This window comes from Dysidea avara, chromosome 7, assembly GCF_963678975.1.
Source record: "Dysidea avara chromosome 7, odDysAvar1.4, whole genome shotgun sequence".
Classification (NCBI taxonomy): Eukaryota; Metazoa; Porifera; class Demospongiae; order Dictyoceratida; family Dysideidae; genus Dysidea; species Dysidea avara.
In genome coordinates this window covers 12,587,286-12,609,068 of record NC_089278.1, presented here as the reverse complement: position 1 = coordinate 12,609,068, position 21,783 = coordinate 12,587,286, and the positions used below count along the sequence as shown (strand labels likewise).

Here is a 21,783-nt window from a genome sequence, read left to right as displayed (position 1 = left end):
TTATGATTAGCATAATAATAATATAGTGACATCATTTCTTGAATGGCTATATGGCTAAATACCAGAACGGAATGCTGTAATGTTATTGTTTATAAATAGAACGGAACTGTAATGTTATTGTTTATAAATTACAGCAGCTATGTCACAAAGGTGTATAGCAATGCTTACTTTATTGCATCTCAAAGGAACTTACTTCCTCCTTTCTGTTTATCCTATGCTTAGGTACACACCGGTACTTGAGAAGAATGACTAAACACTTTCCAGCACATCAGGCCATTTAGTTTCAGTTTGCTGTCAAAAAAAGAAATTGGCCATATAAGTGTACCTATATGTGTCATATAAGTGTACCTATGTGCCATATATGTGTACCTATGTTGTGCGTGCATGCATGTTTGTATGCGAGAGTGCGTGTGTGCGTGCATGCGTGTGTGTGCACTTGATGTGTGCATGCGCGTGTGTGTGTGGTGTTGACTCCTAGTACCTGAGTAACACACAGGTGTTTAAGTGCTGGCTCACTGGGTAGGCATGATTGCGTTAGCAGCAGTCAAAGGCTTTGCTTTTGTGTGTGTGTGTGTGTGCGTGTGTGTGTGTGTGTGCGTGTGTGTGTGATTTCTTTAGCATTTATAATATGCCTGCTACACAAAATTTTAGGCCACATTAAAAAGCCACATAAATTCTACATATTCTATCATGAAATATGCCCTCAAACAACAGCAAGAATCACATCATCATTTAATTGCATTTTATCATAAATTATTGCATAAGGCTGATTGTCCTCAGCTCTATAGCCATATGTGCATTCAGTGTCAATAGCATGATGCACAACATATTATACATGTATCAGTATTGCATTCTTAGTACATATTACATTGTGTGTACAGAACATGGTGTGTACATAACTGCTGGTCACCTCAATATGTTATTTCACATGCATAGACAGTGACATCATTTCTTTGAGTAACAAACTAAAATTTTAATGTTATTGTTGGCAAACTTCAATGTTATTTTTTGTGTTGAGTGTTGTTCTAAGGTTAGCAATGCTTACTGGCTTTAGTGAATTCTTTTTATCTCTTCAGTTGTTTATATTGAAAGGAAAGCTAATTTAAAACTGTTTTTGTCCATGTTCGCTCAGGTATGCTGCATTCTTGGCTCTGCCCGCCAATGATTGTAACATTATTCCTTATAAGTGGAATCCTTATTCACTCTAGCAGCACAGTATTTCAATACCAAGAGCAAGAATAAACTCTTGATTGCACCTTGTGTAAGTTGTGCTAATATGATGTTGTGTTGTGCTAAAGTACGTACATTTGTCAGTATTTAATTACCTGCTGATTTATATATCATGATAATTTATTCACGATAGGCAATATTCTATAACGCAGAACACTAATATATAGCTACCTACTGTTGATAAGATCTTTGAAGGCTTGCTTGAAACAGAATAAAGGCCTAAGGCTTGTGTCTAGTAAAAAACACTCACCAGATATTTATTTCAAAAACCTTGAATCTCTTCAGGCAGTTTCTGATCATAACACTATCCAGAAAGAACTGCGTGCATTTTGATTATTCTATTATTATTTTATTGACTGCCCTTCTCATGTAATCATACAGTAGCAGGTGTACGATAGTATAACTGTATAGTAGGGACCACAAAGGAGTAGGCGTGGCCCACAAAATAATATCACCCAAAAACCAGCCTCAATTTTCCCTTACGACGATGAGGCAGTATTGGTGAGGTAAAACCAAGCCCAAACAAGCTTTCAGATCGACCCGAAACGCTTTCAACAAGTTGTTACGGAGTTTTAAATTTTTTTTATTCAACGGAATTTTCTACTGACTGAGTAAGTCTCGGAGTAAGCAAGTAAGTAACTGACTGATGCTTTCAGACAAGCGTAACTCGATAACGGCTAAGGCTACGGGCTTGATTTTTTCACTGTTCGACGTCGCTTCGGCCCGACAGGTGCCTTTTGGCATACCGCAGTACATACAATGCATTCTTCATGGACTTTATTATTATTATTTAATGGGATTGTAGATGCCAAGGCAAGCTAACTTGCCAGGCTAGGCCGCAGGCCTTTGAAGGTGCCCATATCTAGATTGCTTCCAAAAATTATCCAAGCGCAGCTTGAAGGTTGCAACTGTTGGTGCTGAAATGATAAAGTCAGGTAAGGAGTTCCATAGATTGACTATTCTATTAGTAATAAAGTTCTGCCTAACAAGTAATCTTGATCTTTCTTTAAAAAGCTTAAGAGAGTGGCCCCTGGTGGTAGCAGTATTTAAAGTAAAAAATGTAGATGGGTCCAAGTCATAATGTCGTTTAAGTATCTTATATGTTTCAATCATATCACCCCTTTGACGTCTGCAATACAGAGAATAGAGATCCAGAATTTCAAGACGGCTTTCATAAGTCAAGTGGGCTAATCCGCGAAGGTGTTTAGTTGCACGTCTCTGAACCTTTTCAAGGGTGTCGATGTCTCTGGCCAAGTACGGACTCCAAGATTGCACACAATATTCCAAATGCGGTCGAACATACATCTTATACAGAAATATAAACATATCAGTAGAGTCAATTCTAAAAGATCGCCTAATAAGCCCAAGAACCTGTGTAGCCTTGACTGCAGCTTTTTGGCAGTGTAGAGATGGCTTGAGATCACTTGTGCACCACACTCCAAGGTCCTTCTCTTCGTTCACTAGTTCTAGGTCAGTAGATACATTTGTAGTGCCATCGTACATGGTGTATGATGCAGGAAGAGAGTTACCAATCTGCATTACTTTGCATTTGGCTGCGTTAAATCTAAGCAACCAAACACTTGACCATTGCATTAACTTGTTGATATCATGTTGTAGTTTAAGGCTGTCATGAAAAGATTTAATGACCGAGTATATCTTGGTGTCATCTGCAAACATCTTCAAATTACTCTCAATGAGGTCAGGCACATCGTTGACATACAGTATAAATAATAAGGGACCCAAGACTGAACCTTGAGGTACTCCACTCTGAACATTAACCCAATCTGACTGAGACCCATTAACCACTACTCTCTGAAGACTTACCAGTGTCCTCCTTTGTGTCCCATTCATCTTTGCTCAGTGTTGACAGGGAAAGGTGCTCGGAAAGGTGTCGATTTGGCGCGAGCACGTGATGGCTTCCCTTGGAAACGGAAATTGTCCGTATTTTTCATAGTGGCTATTTTGATTGCAGAAGTGCTTTTCAAATAGTTCTTGATTCGTATTTCTGTGTAACGGGTTGAACATAGCTGACAACGAAGTGTAAAATTAGGGCGCGGCACCATTTCTTTTGGTATGCGTAGATTGTAGAGGTGCTTCCATGAAAGTACTTGATTCGAAATGCTGTTTGAACATAGCTGACAACGAAGCGTAATGGATACTTCACTTTTCAGATGATAATTGATATAGCTGGGGCGCGCGGTGCCATTTCAGATGCGGTATGCGTGGGTTTACCAGTCATAATAAAATTATTTACAAGAAAAGTTAACAAACAAGTACACGAAAATATTCTGGAATTCAGTTTCAACTAGAGTAGGGACCATAGCACATCGATAAAAAGTACTGAAACATATGGGGTGCCGTTTGTACCAAAATTGTACAAAAATGCCTTATTTATAAACTAGTATATAGCTAACCATACTTTATAAATCAATGCACTACTTTATAAATCATGAACATATACTTTATAAATCATATGCATGATTTATAAACCATATACCTGATTTATAAATCATTGACATACTTTATAAACTATAACATTGATTTATATAAATTATACATGTGATTTGTAAACTATAACACTTATTTGTAAAGTATAAACACTGATTTATAAATTATACAATGTAATATTAATTTATATATCAATATACTACTTTATAAATCATGTGTATAGTTTATAAATCATGTGTATAGTTTATAAAGTATATGTTCATGATTTATAAAGTAGTGCATTGATTTATAAAGTATGGTTATAGTTTATAAATAAGGCATTTTTGTACAATTTTGGTACAAACGGCACCCCATAGTAACAAGTTGGAGTAGTTCATGATATTAAATCACAGTAAAACAATAAGAAGTGTTATATCCCTATACTGCGCATTTCCATTATGGTATCTTGAGCACAGCAGGGATATATATAACACTTCTTATTGTTTTACTGTGATTTAATATCATGGACTACTCCAACTTGTTTCAGTACTTTTATCAATGTGTTATGCATGGTCCCTACTCTAGTTGAAAATTCCAAATTTTTTCGTGTACTTTTATTGTGTGTGTGCAGTGTGTGTGTGTGTGTGTGTGCAAGTACTGGTGTGTGTGCCAGTGTGTGTGTTGGTGTGTTAGTGTGTGCTGGTGTGTGTGCCAGTGTATGTGTCGGTGTGTTAGTGTGTGCATGCTTGTGTGTGTGTCGGTGTGTGCTTGTGTGTGTGTGTGTGTGTGTGTGTGTGTGTGTGTGTGTGTGTGTGTGTGGTCATTATTTTGGTACCTCCATGTGGTGGCAATGATAGTTGAGGCTATGCATATATACCGGCTAAAGTCCAAGGGAAGGCTCTGTGACAACTGAAGTAGAAATAAAATGTCAGATTTTATTATCCGTAGGTGACTTTCACATTAGTTAGAGGTATTGTCTTCCTATTTATTGGTTATTGTAGATAGAAAACTGACATGATTTGCTGGTGGGAGATGGAAAGTCTGTGGGTAAAGATCAGAAAACTATTTAAACTAAATTATTTGATTCTGATATCTAGCTAGTTGCTGACAAGTACATCATGTTATTCTTGTAGCATTAAATTCTGGAAGGTCAGGTGGCATTACTGTGATGAAGAAAAGAAAAAAAAGTGGGAATTCCAGAGCTGTGCTTGAGTTATAGACTGAATTAAGCGGGTATATAAGAAATGGCAGCAACATAAACTTCATTTGAAACAGTGGTTTGTAATTTTGTATATGCATCTACTGCATGGCTCATCTGTCATAGTATACACATATACATAATGTAACATAAGTACATCACATGTGTACATGCACTTTTGAGAAGTGTTGTATTTAAGGTACTGCACATTACTTGAATCCCACACTACAGATTGTTCATCAGGATGATACTTAGTTCATTGTATGTGTTGGTGTTATATATGACAATAATGATCATGCTGATGTGTAGTAACCAATAAGGCTGCTGCAATTTTGATAAGCTGACCTGAGGAAGTTGGTATGAACACTAAAACAATTTGGTAAACAATGACAGTATAACATATGACTAGAAGATAAGTCAGTTTGGTTGAATCAAAATCTAAGCAGGGGCTGGTATTGATGGTGATAGCATTACCGCTCCACTGAAAATGGAAGGAAGAGGCTTGAAGTGGATATTAATGGTGATTGAATTTGATTATGTCTGTTTAATGATAAAGAAGTCATTGGTAAAGCAAAATTGCAAAAGCGTAGTTTATGAGATTAAAAACTAAAATGAATATATATAATTATTTAGCTATACACGACTAGTGCTAAAGTAGCTCTGAACTGAACAAGTCAGTCAGTTATGGTTCTAAGACATCTCACATCAGTATAGCCTTTCTGCACACTAGTAAAACAGAGGCATAGTATGGGCAAGGGGGGATGGAGCCTTCCGATCAATTTTCTGATTTTAGCAAAAAGATCAAGATGCTCTAATAGACAGGCAGTTGTTTTAATAGAATAAAATTTCCCTCAGAATTCATCTCAAGGCTTAATTTTCCTTGTGGGGGCATGCATGCCCCAGACCTCCCTATAAGGATCATGCTTTGCATGTTGATTATGCTTAACACTGTTGTATTTAGCTTTACAAAACCACCTATATAGAACTGAGCCCCTATCTAAAAAATAACATTTGCTACACCTATGTACAATAGAGATATATAGCTGGGTACATCATGATACCAATAGTAGAAGGAACATAATTACACACTATAAGAATTTGCTGGTAAAAGCTGTTAGCTATGTCTTCCTTGAATTTATCATCTTTGCTGCATTGTACTTTGTAAGCTTCCTAACCAGTTGTGGTTTGGAGAATTGCAGAAGATGATTGGGTGGACCTTACATATGTCAAGATAGAAATGATCATATGTAAGTTGCACTGTCAATAAACAGAACACCTGTCCTGTGATTTCCCTTCCATGATAAATAATAATTTTGATTGTTTGCCTGGTTGACAGTATATATATACCAAGACTTAACTTGTTTTTATTGTAAGTGGCTTAAATTGTTACTGGTCCAAGACTAATTAAGGCTTTTCTGTTGCTGAACATGGCTTCAGTGGGCAGCAGCATCTAGAGGTACTTCCTATTAACTTTATAAGCATTTGTACAACTCAAATAAGGTGAACATGAATGTACTTTGCTGACCTATTCACTGGTAAGTAACTATCATACAGTATGGTAGTACTATATATTAGGGATCATGAAGAACTGGGCTTTTCCAACCACAAATACTAATAACCCTAAAGCCAACCTCAATTTCCAGTCATGACAGCTTGGCAGCATTGGATAGGCACAACCAAGCCCAAAAATGTCTTCAGACCAACCCCAAACTCCTCCTGCATGATGGTAGCATTTTCCTGCTATTTATAATGAGTTTATTTACAGCTTTCTATACAATGGTAGCATACAAGTAAAGTAAGGAGTAAAATGGGTTGCTTGTATACTTACATCAGAAACTGAATTGTTGAGTTGTTATATGACCTGGATCTAGACTCCTCTATCTAATGTTTAACCATGTATTTTCTATTTTCAGTTTTGTCCAGCACTTATGCCAGGGGTGGTAGGCAAGGGCATTACATTTAACCTGGGATGATCACAAAATTCATCAACTGAATATCTGGATTAGAAGCTTTCCTCAACTGAATCTGTGTGCAAAGTATTTGGGTGTTTGCATCAGAGTTCACAAAAGTGAAAGGTTCTGCAGTCCAAAGAGTCCTTTCCAGGCCACTAGTTTACTGACAGCTGGGTCTTTTTGTGTTTGTAACCTTGAACAGTGGCTATACTGTAGGTCATACACAATGTATAATGCAATGTGACATGCGTATAGGCCTTTATAGAAAAACATGTGGCACAATTGTTGTTAACATGACATGATGGGACTAGGATGCATGTCTATCACCAGGGTGTATTTATTCCTATGATGTTGCAACATAAATGACCACATGACTACATGACTTACAATTCACCATTTCTGTTTGCTTTCTGCATGTGTTGAAATGTCACAGGGTTGCTGAAGTGCACAACTAGATGTGTTATGTGAATAATGATTATCCATGCATCCCACTGATTCATTTGTAGAAAAGAGTTAGTGCCTTTGACTATATATCATCAATGTTGTAACTATAATCATGTGTATGGGAACACCATACAAAAGCATAGTTTATATACAGAACTATTTGACTGTATTTCTCTATTTGAAATGTCATCGTAACTCCTTAAACTTGTGCATGTATACATAGTACATAACTATGTTGAGTGTGTGTGGTGCAGGGTGTCGGTATTTTGCTTCACACCATGTCAGTCAGCACCTCCTCACTGTGACCCCTGCCAGTTAATACTGATGACAAGGATGGCTATATGGATTATTGTGTGCCAATCCAAGTGCCATATGTTCTGTTAGCTATTGCAGTAGCTCTCTTTGACTACATGCATTGAGGATATAGCTATAGCTAGCTATTGCTAGTATAGTATTGATTTAATGGCCTTCAGTTCTGCTCCTAGAAATTTAACACAATAGTTTTCGGGTCTTATTCTAAGGGATGCTTATTTCATCATATTAGGCTAAAGGCAAGCTTTAGCTTCCTAGTATCCTTCTGCGTAGCTTTCTGTCTGTGAAAGTCATGGCATACGATATATACTTGAGTCACAACTATGACAAGATAGTCCTGGCTCAGGCCTGTCATTAACTTAGTACATAGCAAGCTGTGACAAACTTTTGTAAACCACATGATCATTTTATCATACCGCTAGTATGTAAGTTTTAATAGCTATGTGGAATGTAAAACTGTACATAGAGTATGCTCTGGTATTGTGAACAGTACCAATTATGGGTTCATAAACTTCAATGGAATTAATCCTGCAGGTTTTGGAAGAAGAGCTGTGGGGTGGCAATATAACTTCACAAATGGTGACCATAAGACAGCCACAAATCCAGCTGGATGATATAATTAATAAGTGTAAAATATATAGGGAACAATTTTGTTGAGTCATTGTGGTGAGTGCAAAGATTGAGGCAAAGATATGAATTTGTTTATTTGTATTTATTTATTTATTACAGTGGAACCTCAGTTATCCGGACCCCACTTATCCGGATTCTTGGTTAACTGAACTACAGAAAAGACTGCTCTATTAGAGTAGTAACTGTTCTATCAGGGTAGTTGATAATCAGATTTATGGACCACCCCTGGTCCTGGATAACTGAGGTTCCACTGTATTTATTAAGGCTCAAGTGCTGAAGGTACCTGGTCCTACAGCCTGTAATATAAAGTTATTATTAGCACTTTACAGTGACCAGCACTGAAGGTCTAACAGCAACATGTGCTGCAGCCTTAGGATTACCTAACCTAATTTCAAGGACTTAGACTTAGTGACTTATAGCTGAAAAGGTGTAACAGTAAAGGGGCCAAAGTAAGGAAAAAAATCCCTCCAACCCCAGGAATCGAACTGCAGGTCACCCAATGTCTAGTCGGGGCCACACTCAGTCTCCTCCAGGAGGGATGGATTTTCTTCCTTAATCCTAAAGTATTTATTGTATTATTCTTGGTAGAAAGGAGTAATTATACATCTCAATTCTTAGTACTAGTTTAAGGTTGTAAGTATGCTGAGTCCTCAATACAGATGATATCTTGGGAAAGTAACAACTGGGTATAATTAATAACTCGTGTATTATATACCAGTGTGTTATTCTTGTAATGTTCGCCAATTTAAGTTTTCAAGAATGTTTGTGATGTTGTCTCTTTTTGACTTCTTGTCCATGATTTACCTGTCACAAAATGAGCAGCTCTATGCTGGACTATCTCAATTTGATTTATTTTATAAAGAATCTCACAAATTGCTTATGCTAGCTCATGTAGAAGTCTAGGTGGGCAATGTCAAAGATTTCGACCAATGGCTTTATTAGCTTTATTGCAAATGTAGTCTATGTGTCCTTTTCATGCCTATGATGTATAATTTGACTCCAAGATACCGTAGGACAAGAAATTTTCATGGGATACAAATTTTTGTGGATTTCGCAGGTGTCTTATCCATGAAAATCAAATATTTTGTAGTCCCTGTACAAGTTGTATGGAGATCGATGTCTAAACCACAAAAAAATGTTCCACAAAATTACCACATTTTAGTGATCCACAAAAATTTAATACCACAAAATTTTCTTGCCCTACAGTACAGGTGTTGTTCAGTGACTGTCAGTGAGGTTCCATTCATTACAGGCACATTTACTATGGTGGTTCAAACTTTACGTTGTTTTACATTTTACTGATGTTAAAAGTCATCCGCCATTTTTCTGTCCATTTCAATGTTGTTAGATCTTGTTGGAGTGTTAGGTGGTCAGTTGTGCTATGAATAACTTTCAAGTATATATATCAAACAGTTGTCTGCAAAGAGTTTTATCTGGCTATATATATTAATGCCTTTAGCTATGTCAGTAGGACCCAAGATGGAGCCTTGTGGTACCCCTGATGTGATTTCACAAGGAGAATAAAAGGAACCATTAATGACAACTTGTTGGTAGCAATGGCTCAAGAAAGGCTTCTAACCATTGCAAAACTCTCTAGGATTCAATTTTTATAACGTCAATCTTTTATGTGGGTTTTTATCAAATGCCTTTGACAGATCTAACTAATATACCAACATCTACTTTGCCAGAGTTTGTCATTCTATGCTTTAATTGGCAAAGTCGTCAGTAACAGTAAATAGTTGTGCTTGCCCTAAAGCCAAACTGACATATATGTCATGCGTTTCCAAGTGTTTCATATAATTTGGCTTGAGAGTATATGCTCTGACATCACTTTGCAAACGATAGAAGTTAATGACACTGGTTGATAGTTTTGTGGGCTAGATCTTTTGCTCAATTTAAAGATTGGAGTGACATAAGCTAATTTCCATTGCCTTGGGATTTTACCAGTGAATAATGATTGTTGCATAGGAAGTACAGTGGAACCTCTCTTAACAAACCCCCTGAATTAAGGACACAATAGAAAAAACCTCCATATTAAGTGGTCTCAACGTGTCTGGTTAATATGTTTTTTACCTCTGAAAGAGGAAAACCTCTATACTACAGCAAAAAGTGGCAAAAAATTCTGGGTCCCAAAATGTTTGTTATAGAGAGGTCCCACTGTAAATCTGACTGCTCTATTAGAGTATTTCGATTTTAACACAGAATAATTCGTATTTCTAAATAAATTTAAATCTTAATTACAATAATCACTGCGATATATAGGCAAAGTGGCATACAGACAGGTGATGGGAAACAAGGAATTAATAAATGTTGGTCTTAGACTACTGCCATAGATAATTAACGACTCTTGTTAATTATCTATGCTACTGCATGAGTGTAATTTAATAGTGTAAGTCTTGCCAGGGCTCCTGCACTGACCACCCTGTAGGTATCAGCACATGGCATCCTGAGTCTAGACCCCTGTACTTTTGTTGTATATTGTCTTAATAAAATAAGATGTCTCAGCATCATCATCATCATCATCATCTTTAGGCCAGGAAATTAATTGTTTCTCATCCCCGCATCCCTTTTTACCCCACCACCTCTAACTTCATTATTGCTGTTATGAATCACGTGCACATGTATTTCAGTTGATACTAAGAAGGCTGACTATCCAGTATTTTACAGCAGAGCAAATGTCACTTGCAAATTGCACCTCAAAAATGGTGGTAAAACTGACGTAAGTACTAGTTCTTAAAAGGCTTTAGCTAACTTTTATAGTAACAAACTGCTTGATTTAATAATGAAAAATGACCTCCCGCCAGCATGGAAATCCGAATTGTTGTAGATGAGAAACAAGTGAATCAAGTTTCCCTGGCCTTACATGAGATTCCAGACTTGCAGTCTCCGGTCATAGCTAGTCTGGCACCACTGCCCCTTCTATCAATTAATTGTAATGTTGTGTTCATAGGCGTAGCAAGATATTTTTAGATGGGGGCTCTAGACTCTTGGTTTGGCGTAGCTAGGGCACAACATGCTGAAGAGAAAAAAAGTCATTAGCTACTAAGAATGGCACCAAATATACATTGTATCACTGATAAAGCACATAAAAACTCTTATTTGCAACTTCATAGTTTTGCTACACTGCTGTGAGTGCTTTATTAGAGTAATTGACTGTTCTATTAGAGTATTTTGATCTTTTCAGTTGCAATTCAGTTACACTATGAATCAGAAAATCACAAGGCATGCAAGGGAGGCTCCAGCTCCCCCGGGTTGCTACGTGTTCTGGCGTGTGCAAAAATCTAATCGAAAGGGCGGCTGTCCCAGACTAGCTATCACGTGTCAGTGCGCATGAAGCACGTTTTGTTTCGATTTAAAGAGCACCAATATCTAAGTGAGCAGCTGGACGAGAGTTAACCAACAGACCAAGCTGTGTGCCCTGAGTACGAGTTTCGTGACATTTTGTAAAAGACCAACAGTTTACCTGAGCAAGCAACTGAAGATGTTGTATTCAAATAAAAGAAGGAAGAAAAGGTTGGAGGGTCCAAAGCCACTGAAAGAGACGGCTTACAGCTCTATTATATCAAATCTTGGTTACATGGCTGATGGTATAGCTAGTAGATTCAGTTGTGGTGAAAAATTACCACCAAATGGGACTGTGTCAGTAGCCTACAAGACTGCAGGGGCTTGCAGTAGTGAAGAGGTCCAGCCTTGTACTTCACCTGTTGTAGCAAAAGGTGCTGAAGTTGTTTGGTGTTCTATTGAATTTCCTGGCACAGACCAAACAGCCATGGGTAAGCTACTTGATGCATGCGTTGTTGCTAGTTTTGGATACAAAGGAGAGAGTGTGACAGACAAAAATTACCGTGATGCCTTCAAGTTAGATACTAAAAATTTCATGACATCATTTCAACTTTGTGACACTCCAATTCTCGGAGAGATTGGATTAATCAATCCAAATTGTGCTAGTTTACAGGCAGAACTGTACAAGCTGAATATCTATGCACCTGGTGGCTTTTTTAAATCCCATGTTGACACACCTCGGTCAGGACAGATGTTTGGTAGCCTTGTGGTTTGTTTGCCAACTCAGTTTAGTGGTGGAGAGCTGGTGGTGCGTCACTAAAAGGAAGAAATAAAGTATGATTGGTCTTCTCCTGCCTCTGATCCATCGAATGGCATATGTTGGGCTGCTTTCTTCAGTGATATCGAACATGAAGTTCTTCCTGTTACAGAAGGCTATCGAGTTACTCTTACATACAATCTTTACTATGGTGCAGATCTTAATAGACCCACAGTTGATATAACAAGTAATCCTTTTTTCAGGACATTTCAAGTGGTTCTCAGTAATCCTATCAGTAATCCTATGTTCATGCGTGATGGAGGTGTGCTGGGCTTCAATACACATTACTCTTACACCTTCGATTTACAGTGGGATGATTTGTTGGCTAATACCAAATTCACTGTAGACAAAGCAACGATAATCACCAAACTACAGAAGTGCCCTATTCAAAAAATTGTGAACAAGCCTCCAGCTGTACAACAATCTGAGTTGAGGAAAGCTGGTATCACAGGTACTGACATGGAAAAGGTATTACATGTTCTTTCAGATTTATCCTGTCATCCAAAATTGAAAGGTGCTGATTATATTATCTTCAACAGTGCAAGGCTTCTAGGTCTCCCAGTTCACATGAAACCATTACTGAAGCTTGTGCCACATGACTGTAATATCAAACTTGCACTAAAGAACTCTGATGACTTCCAGTATCAGCTAGACTTTGGGTTTGACACAGAAACAGCAGAAAATGTAGCCAGGTTGTTTGGTAAAAATGTTTACCAGTATAAAGATAAGGATATTACGTGGTGTCAACAGCCGCAGTACAACCAACCAGCTGCAGTTGCTGGATGTTATGGGAATGAACCAACGATTGACTTGTGGTACAAGGCTGCATTTATTTTGGTTGGAGTTCCGAAGTGGAGTGAAAGTCGCCAACAGTTGGTGATGTTGAGCATAGCAAAAGAAGGAACTGCAGCACCTGGACCATCGGCTGTAAAGATACCTGATAACGTAGAAAGCTGTTTTAAAAGATACGTGTATCTGGGTGAAGATCACTACATGTATTGATGACTTCATGACAAACCAATCATTGTATACACTCAGGCCATAATTATAAATTTGATATGCTTAATTAATCTAATAGATACTTCTGCTACTTTAGCAAGTTGTCTTGGCTACATGTACTATAGTACATTTACGGCAAGCTTTATGAATACCAACTATACAAAACAAATAATTACGTGCATGCAGTGGCAAAGATTCATTTGTTTAGATTATACATTTAATATGTAATGGACTAAATTTATGCACTTTATAGCAGATATTAATTTTGCTCTGTTACATTTGTGAAGTATGCACTGTACAAAGGATTATTGTAATACTCCCTTACAGAAGTCATTTGCTAACAGCATGGTAATAATAACACATTCAAATGTTTAAACCAAATGTAGCTATATTGCATGCTAGCTGCTGTACAAAAATCTTTTATGAAAGAATATGCATACATACATGCAATAAGTATATGCATGATCAACAGCACAAAGCGAACAAATGATTGCATTGTGTTCATGACAGATGTGGTATCCATTACACAGATTATCTGTAGTTATTGCACTGCCACACTAATATTTTGCAACTGGTTAGAGCAAACCTTGCATCTTCGAATTCACTCCTGGCATAGACCTTGTACTGGTAATCAAGAAGTAGCACATCACAACATCCATAATAATTAATTATGTTCGTATAAAATTTTGTGAGTTTCAGCTACGTAGCTCATTATGGTGGCTCAGAAATCTGTACTGAGTCTGTTGACTCTTCTGATATAATTATGTCACCTACTAAAGCATACGTTGTTTTTATTTTTATAATGGAAATGCATAAAAAATCTATTAGAACTGAACATTGCTATGCCTGCATGTATAGGCCTGCGTCAAATATGCCAGCATAATAAGAGACTATGCCAGGTCCAGCCAGGATAATGCTAGCATATTAGGAAGTTTTTTCAAACTATGGAGCTTGATTCCTTGAAAATAGGTCGATACTCTCTAATAGAGTAGTCAGTGAAAATGCAAACAGTTATAGAACACTAGATCGATACTACAGTCACTTCAGTTTGTAGTAAACTATTATATAGAGCATTCACTGATTAAAATGTTTCGAGATGAAATGTTGTTAACTTATAGAGCATAATGGGAACACTGAAGGTGAAAACTTTTTGAAAGCATTTTGGGCAAATTTTGACCCAGGCCTATCTGTGTGGTTTTCAATACTTTAGTTTGTAAAACTGAACTTAATTCAGTTGCTATTTGCTATAGCCACATGATTTTTTTTAATACTAAGCCCCAAAGATACAATCGCTAATACAAAAATTATAATTATTTATAGTCTGCAAGGGATAGGATATTAGAGTAACTGACTTGCAGATTGCTCCATTCAGGTATTGTTCTGGGGAAGGAGAATTGGTAAGTATCACAAGAGGTGTTAAAATTTACAAGGATGGTTTGATCTCATTGACATCAGTCTTGCAGGAGAAGGTAATTATAATTTGTGTAATATATAATTGAAGTTGATTTACAACTTTTAGTGGGACTAATCTAAGGTATTTGCGAGGTGTTGGCCATTTCAAGTCATTAGGCATCTCAGCCTCATCATGTTCTACTGAGGCCAAATCTTACTCTACATTGAACTGACTCAACCGAGTCTGTTTGATGGTCACACATGCATTGCAGATGAAGGTCCCAGATGGGAGCACAATATTTAAATAGTGGAAGTACTATAATTATGGTGAACAGTCTTAATTTCTTTGGTTAGAACTTTTAAGGATGCATGATACCAAAACATGTACATTATAACTTTTTCAGAGGCTTGCATGCATGGCTATCTAAGTCCTTGTATCTGTTGAGCTTATGTAGTACATTACATGGCTATCCCTGTAATGTCAACATAATTATAACAAAAACGTACATGACTGTTCTATTAGAGTGATCCACTGCTCGTATAGTGTAACTCAAAGTAGGGGACCATGCCCGGCATTAAAGTTAGTTTCTATAGTATTCCAGTTGAGATGCAACAACATATTAGATACACTGCTAGTTTGGTGATGATCATGCATCACGAAGCGAGCTGGATGTCTTTGTATAGACTCCAGTTTGTTTAAAGGTTCCTAATGTAAGGAACCCAAACTGTGGCTGCATATTCCAACTTAGGTTTAGCATAAGTAAGATGCAGATCTTTTTTGATTTTACATGAGCAGTTTCTGAAATTTCTTCTTACAAGCCTAACACAGAGTTAGCCTTTTTGCATGCACAGTCTACTATGTTGTTTAAAAGACCCAAGTATTTAGCACACTCAACTGTTTACCATGTAGTAATCTGTATGGGGGTTCTTTAAGGGATACTGAAACAAACATGCATTTATCAGCATTAAAAGGACATCTTCCGCTTTTCCTCCCATGATTCTAGTTGTAGATCATTTTGTAAAGCTCTGACATCTACTAAACACGAGACTAAACTATCAATCCCCCTATAGATATGCAGTCATCAGCATAATAAGCAACAAATAGTCCTGTAAAATGTCATTGATGTATATCAGAAACAACAGAGGCCCTAATACAAAACCTTGTGGGACACCACTTAAGACACTACAGGGAGAAGAGGTACATTCTCCAACCACAACACTCTGTGTACGTCCTGTCGGGAACAATGTGGTCCAGCTTAGTATGTCACCTCTGACTCAGTAAGTTATGGTGGGACACTTTACCTTACCAAAATGATTTATATGCTGAAACAACCTTTTCTTCTTGCCATTTCATATATGGTGTTAAACATGTATTTCCTAAATGCTATTCAGTATTCCCTTTGCATGTTTCAGTTCCTTGTAGCGTGACCAATCAGCAGATGACTGTGTAGTTTTAGCACAATTATAGCTAGCTTGTTTCCATTGCCTCAACTGTATAATTCCATGGTTGCTACTTTTTGGCACAAATTTGTCGAGTAGAAAAAGTTTTCTGTTAGGCATGTCCATATAGTTTCCACAAATGATTCAACAGAAAATTGGTCACAAAAATCCTCCAGCTCACAAATCTGCTCTGTTCCACAAGTACACTTTGTAGCCATTAGTTGGTTATAAAATGTCTTAGACTCTACTGATACATTTACAATTTCATGATCAGATACCAGGAGCAGAGTAACATTCCTATACCAGCGTGGGTCTGTTTGTAAAAAAAAACTAAAATATTTTCATTTTGTCTAGGAAAGCTAACCAATTGTGCAAATCCACGGGTCCATGCAGTACCTGTTGGTTGATCAGACAAGGATACCTGTGACATATTATTGATTCATTTGACCAGTCTACTCCAGCACAATAGATAATAACATTTGGATACTTTTCAGTTATAAGACTACACAAATCATTGAAATATTCTAAATCTGTACTAGGTGATCTATACAGTAATGATAATTTGTTTGTTATCAGGCAAATGAACTGACGCATAATATTAGTAATTATGTCTACACACCATGCCGGGTATTGTATGTTATTGGAGTGAGTGGTTTGAGTGTGGCCTGTGCATGTATATTAATAAATAAATGTCACTAAAAAGGAAATAAAAGGAATGTCTATAGACGTGATTCCCTGACTTCAGTTCCACCGGTTAATGTAAGTAGAACTATTTCCTAGTACGACTGTAGTTTTGGGAACGGTGGTATGTATGGTGGAATGAGAGTGCTTCTCACTTAGACTCCTTCATTTAAAAAACCAGAGTTTATCTTTATTGGATGTTCTATTAAAGTATTTTGATTTTAACAAATAGTCTCAGTGATAGCCATATATTATGAGTTATGCTCTTGATTGACGATAGAAACATGCATGTGCATATTATATACCAAATATGCCGCAATGTTATATTCAGCATGCTATGTTATGGTTTAAAATCAAATTGGTGGCAGAAAGTGTAAGCTCTCACTATAGATAATTAAGCACATGCAGAGTTCATTAAAATACTCTAATTGAGCAGTCAGTAAATGATTGACTGCTCAATTAGAGTATGTGACATTATATCATCACGTGACCAAATGTGGCATATGCATTCACCATGTCACCTATACATGTGTGAAATTTGACTGATGTTTTTAGATAAAAAGATTAAAAAACAACAAAATTTAGACGTATCCATACACTATCCATGGTTGGTCAGTTTCATTGTTAGGTGAATTTTGCACAATGTTGCTTTTCTTCTGTTCATTGTTTTGAGTGGGTTGTGTTTTCTTTGCTTTCAACTTGTAAGACTTTCCTTTTAAAGAGTGCCACCTTCTTTTTCTTACTTGAGGAAGTGTTTCAGAGTGGTCAGCCACTTTGCTGCTGCCGTCACAAAAGGATTCATTGTGCAGTGCGATGGACTTAACATCTGGGCTTGCTGGAGAGCACTGCTTAGCCGGAACCATTAAATGTTCATCATTACTATCCATTCCTGAACATGCAAGTGTCTCTATTGTTGCAGTAGTCAGTTCAACACTAGTTCTGTTGTCATCAGAAGATTGAGATGTAAAAATTTGCTTGATATTTCTTTGCAATTTTTTACTCGAATCAGAGTCTTTGTTATCAAATGTGTTCTCATGTAGTTTCTTTGCAGGTGTTAAATCCTTAGTTTGGGATGCAGGCGATTTGATTTGTTGGCTTTTAGTTTCATGATGCCTTTCGTCTGCAAATTCCCAAAACTTCTTTTCAGTCAGCCGGTAAACCATCCCCATGTTGAAATCTCTTTCAGTCTCAGGAGCACACTTCGCATCTTCAATGATTCCAAGCATCAGGAACCTGTGACATAGAATGCTGACTTGTTCGCGGTCACATTGGCGCGATAGGTCAGTGGTAATGTATTTGTGCAGACAGTCTACAGCTTCGTGTCCGAAGAAACAGTTTGAATAGATGCGCAGAGAACGTCTTCTTGTTCCAGGCTTTACATTAGCTTCCAGATAGGTCACAAGGTTATCCCACATAGTAGTAGCGCGGAACATGTGATCGCTGATGGGCCGAGTACTGCAGGAATCGGAGCTGAACGCTTGTGAATGAAGCACCTCAGCACTTACACTGGGTCGTAGACTAGCATGGTCCACTCTGTTGACTGACGATTCACCTTCCTTATTACTGATCGCCCTTCGAAAACTTTTTCGCAACCTCTTCATCATTGAAGGTCTCCGCTGTAGAGGCCGATACTCTGGACAACACGCGGAATCAATACTAAATGATCTGCACGCTGTTTCGCTCATCGTTGTTAATTACTACACAAGTCAGTTACCAAAGCCTTGAAGTGTTACTGATGAGCGACTTGTTTATACACACTATATACCTGGGAGGAAGCCTCATAACCTGAAACTATTATGGACCACTAACATGCCAAATTCCCTACTAGATCGCTGAACACGCACGGTCACATGATATGACGTCATAACATTGAGACAAGACATACATATACACAATAGAAGCAAATCACACACAAACGGTTATATAGAACTGTTCCACCACCTTCTGTTTCACTATAGTCAGGCACTAGTAGTTTACAGTTGAGCTTGTGGGGTACCAGCAGCTTTTGCCTAACAGAATAAACAACATGAGATTATTGGTTGCAAATAATTACATTAGTAATTGAATTGCCATAATATTTATTTAACACCAAATACACAGCTTAGTTAGGACCACCAAAACATATGTTTAGATTGGGAAATATGAGCAGGGGTGAATGTTTTTTTAAAAACACTCACACCAACAACTCAATATTTGGCTGGCTATTCATGATGTATATGGGAACCACTGTGAAACATGTGGATAACTATGTGACCCCCACACATGCATCACACTTGTGTGTCACATTGACCTACACAATATTTCAAGTAGGTACATAACCCACTGTGTAAAGCACAACTAGTTCATATTTGACCCACATAATGATTGCATGTTACAATAGTAAACAAATAAACTGAAGCCGCACTGGTCCTTGTATGGCATCTAAAATAATGTGGATTAGCAATTTGGCCATGTTGTATAATGTTTAAACCATGTAGAGTGTGAACCATTGTGCCTCTGCCAGTGTGTGGCTCTCCCCCATTGCACACGACATTGATATAGGGTGCCAACTTTTGAAGTTTGTCTGCTCAAGATGGTAGCTATAGTGAAGGATGCATGACTAGCAGAGCAATTCATTATACTACAAGGTGGCTTGTAACAGGTCCTTGGAAATCCACACACCAGTAGCAGTTATATATTCTCGTACAAGCTAATTTCATGTATTCACCAAAAATTCTCAGCCTTTCTTATGCTTAAATCAGTGGAACATTGTAGATGGGTTTCTGTACCCTTTATTTATAGAGGGCTGGAGTTATCTACTGGGATACATATGCAGCACTGTACTCTATTGTAGGAGAGAGAGCAAGCACTTGCAAAATGCTTAATTTTCATCCAAACATATTTATTACTTTGAGATACATGTATGTATACTCAAGACAAACAATCCCATGATGTAAACGAGAGCATCTGTTTTAGGAGGTAATGAAATTAGTTAACCTCATGCATACTTCTCAGCATCCCACACTCTCTCCCATGAAGGTAGTATGATAATAGCAAAAACAACACTTTAAGTGGTGTGGTGTACATAAGCAAATGAGCCATGTGACCAAACAACTGCCTAAAGTAGTGTCACCTTAAGCGTCCTCCATACACCTCCCATAGTGTACCTATACCAGTGACTTTCATAGTAAAAAAATGTTCTTATTAAATCCATAGTGATTGTGTTAGATGCAGAAAATATGCTACTATAATACAAAAATTTAAAAATAAATGTGCTCTGTAGTGCTGCATGTGGGAGAATGAAAGCACTGAAGGGAGTTGTATTGTCCATAAAACAGGAAGTGTATAACCAAGTATGTTTGAAAATAAAGCAGCACTACATGACTTGTGTGTTAGTTAAAATACTGAAATCACTCGGAACTCTTTAGTTTAGTTTCTACTGTAAATTTAAAGATGGATGACTACAAAAATGACAAGATTTAAGTTCACACGATAAAATTATCTAATAGCATGTATTAGAGTAGTAAGGCTTCATCCAACTGTGAATTACAGAGTTCAGTCCTGTACTGTATTTATCTCGACATTTTCCTCTGTGCTATACACATACAGTCCATATACCATTACTATATATAGCAGTTGGTAAATGTTTACTTGATTTTTAAGTCTGCATTTGCATGTTTAAAACATCTGTAGGTTCCTTTGTACATGAACACACCCTTTCATGGTAAATGAATCCACTTTGTAAGCATGACGTTGTTTTCTATTTATGTAACTTCAAAGTCATAATGAAGAACTACTGCATGGCCAAGCATCACAAAACATCTTGAAAGTCATAAAATTATACACTAAAAGGTATTGCTCACAAGCCTTCTCTCAGATACCGCCATCCTATGTGGCTCTATTAGTTAAGAAGCAACTATTAACTTCAGTCACAAAATTACAATGGACTCGTAAAATTGATGCTACCAGTACTGCATCACTATAGGTTGCACATGCAACCTTCAAATTTATAGCTAGCCTCTCCTGAAATGACAGCACAACTGTATAGAAGATGCAAGGTATGTACATATCATATGTTTTAATTTGTGCTTCAGATACCATAACATGTCTGGCTATGGGGAGTGGTGAGTCGAAACCTAGAAACTTATATCTATTGTTATAACACTCGACAACATTGTTACATACAAGATCTGATTTGTCTATAACATCATACAACACCTAAACTACTGCTCACAAATCCAGTCACCTTTCAGTAGATTTAAGTCTTTGTGAAATGGACCATTGTTATTAGTCAAACAGAAACCTAGTCTGGTATGATATATAACCCACTCAAGCTACCAATTTTGGCTGAATGTAAAACGTGTACCATAACAGTTACCAAGACAATTATCTAACCATATGATTGCTGTGCAAACAACATTATAGAAAGCCAAAAAGTGAATCATCTAACTAAATTGTGTGCTGTATACATGCCATAAACATGCCGTAAACAGCGTGCATGTTGTAAACACACTGCACACATGTGCCTTGATTTTGCCTATGTACTGTACTTGATCAACAAAACTATCTTAATTTTTACTATAGGTAACAATATTAGACATTGGTTTAAAGCGCACCAGGCTATTCAGCACATGACCTCTCATGGTTGCATGTGACAGCAACAGTCTAGTTCACCAACCTAGGCCGGCAAGTCAGAAAACCAATACAGGTACAATTCTATCACACAAGGTGTAGTAATAAAACGTAATGATATAGTGTATGTTGGAACCAAGTAATAGTATATGTAGTGACTGATGAAACAACAAGGAAATAACGTTATAAGTTTCAGATCTGCTAACAGAACAAAGAGTATTGAAAACTTCCTCTTCTTGAGTACAAAAGTACACCAGCAATTATGCAACATAACAAATATGTACTGCTGTTTGCACACACATCAACAGTTACATCATAAATGTCTACTAAACAATGTTGCCTTTCTCCCAATCAGATGCACACAAGCC

The 21,783-nt window shown here is 37.3% G+C and overlaps 3 protein-coding genes across 3 annotated transcripts in view; 1 reads left to right on the top strand and 2 right to left on the bottom strand.

Moving 5' to 3' along the window:
* The first annotated feature begins 11,674 nt into the window (after nt 1-11,674).
* Nucleotides 11,675-13,294, top strand: LOC136260168 (uncharacterized). The gene is made up of 2 exons (XM_066053799.1): nt 11,675-12,244; nt 12,299-13,294. Exons 1-2 carry the CDS (start codon nt 11,675-11,677, stop codon nt 13,292-13,294), a joined length of 1,566 nt encoding a protein of 521 aa, XP_065909871.1.
* Nucleotides 13,295-17,338: 4,044 nt separating this feature from the next.
* On the bottom strand, nt 17,339-18,587 carry LOC136261204 (uncharacterized). Its single transcript, XM_066055181.1, has one exon. The coding sequence runs from the start codon at nt 18,487-18,489 to the stop codon at nt 17,386-17,388; it is 1,104 nt and encodes a 367-aa protein (XP_065911253.1). The 5' UTR covers nt 18,490-18,587; the 3' UTR covers nt 17,339-17,385.
* Nucleotides 18,588-18,650: 63 nt separating this feature from the next.
* LOC136261202 (catalase-like) overlaps nt 18,651-21,783 on the bottom strand; it is a 30,529-nt gene continuing 27,396 nt past the window's right edge. Inside the window, exon 15 of the mRNA XM_066055178.1 lies at nt 18,651-18,813. Within this exon, the coding sequence (XP_065911250.1) occupies nt 18,778-18,813 (36 nt within the window). The 3' untranslated portion in view covers nt 18,651-18,777. The remainder of the gene's footprint in view (nt 18,814-21,783) is intronic.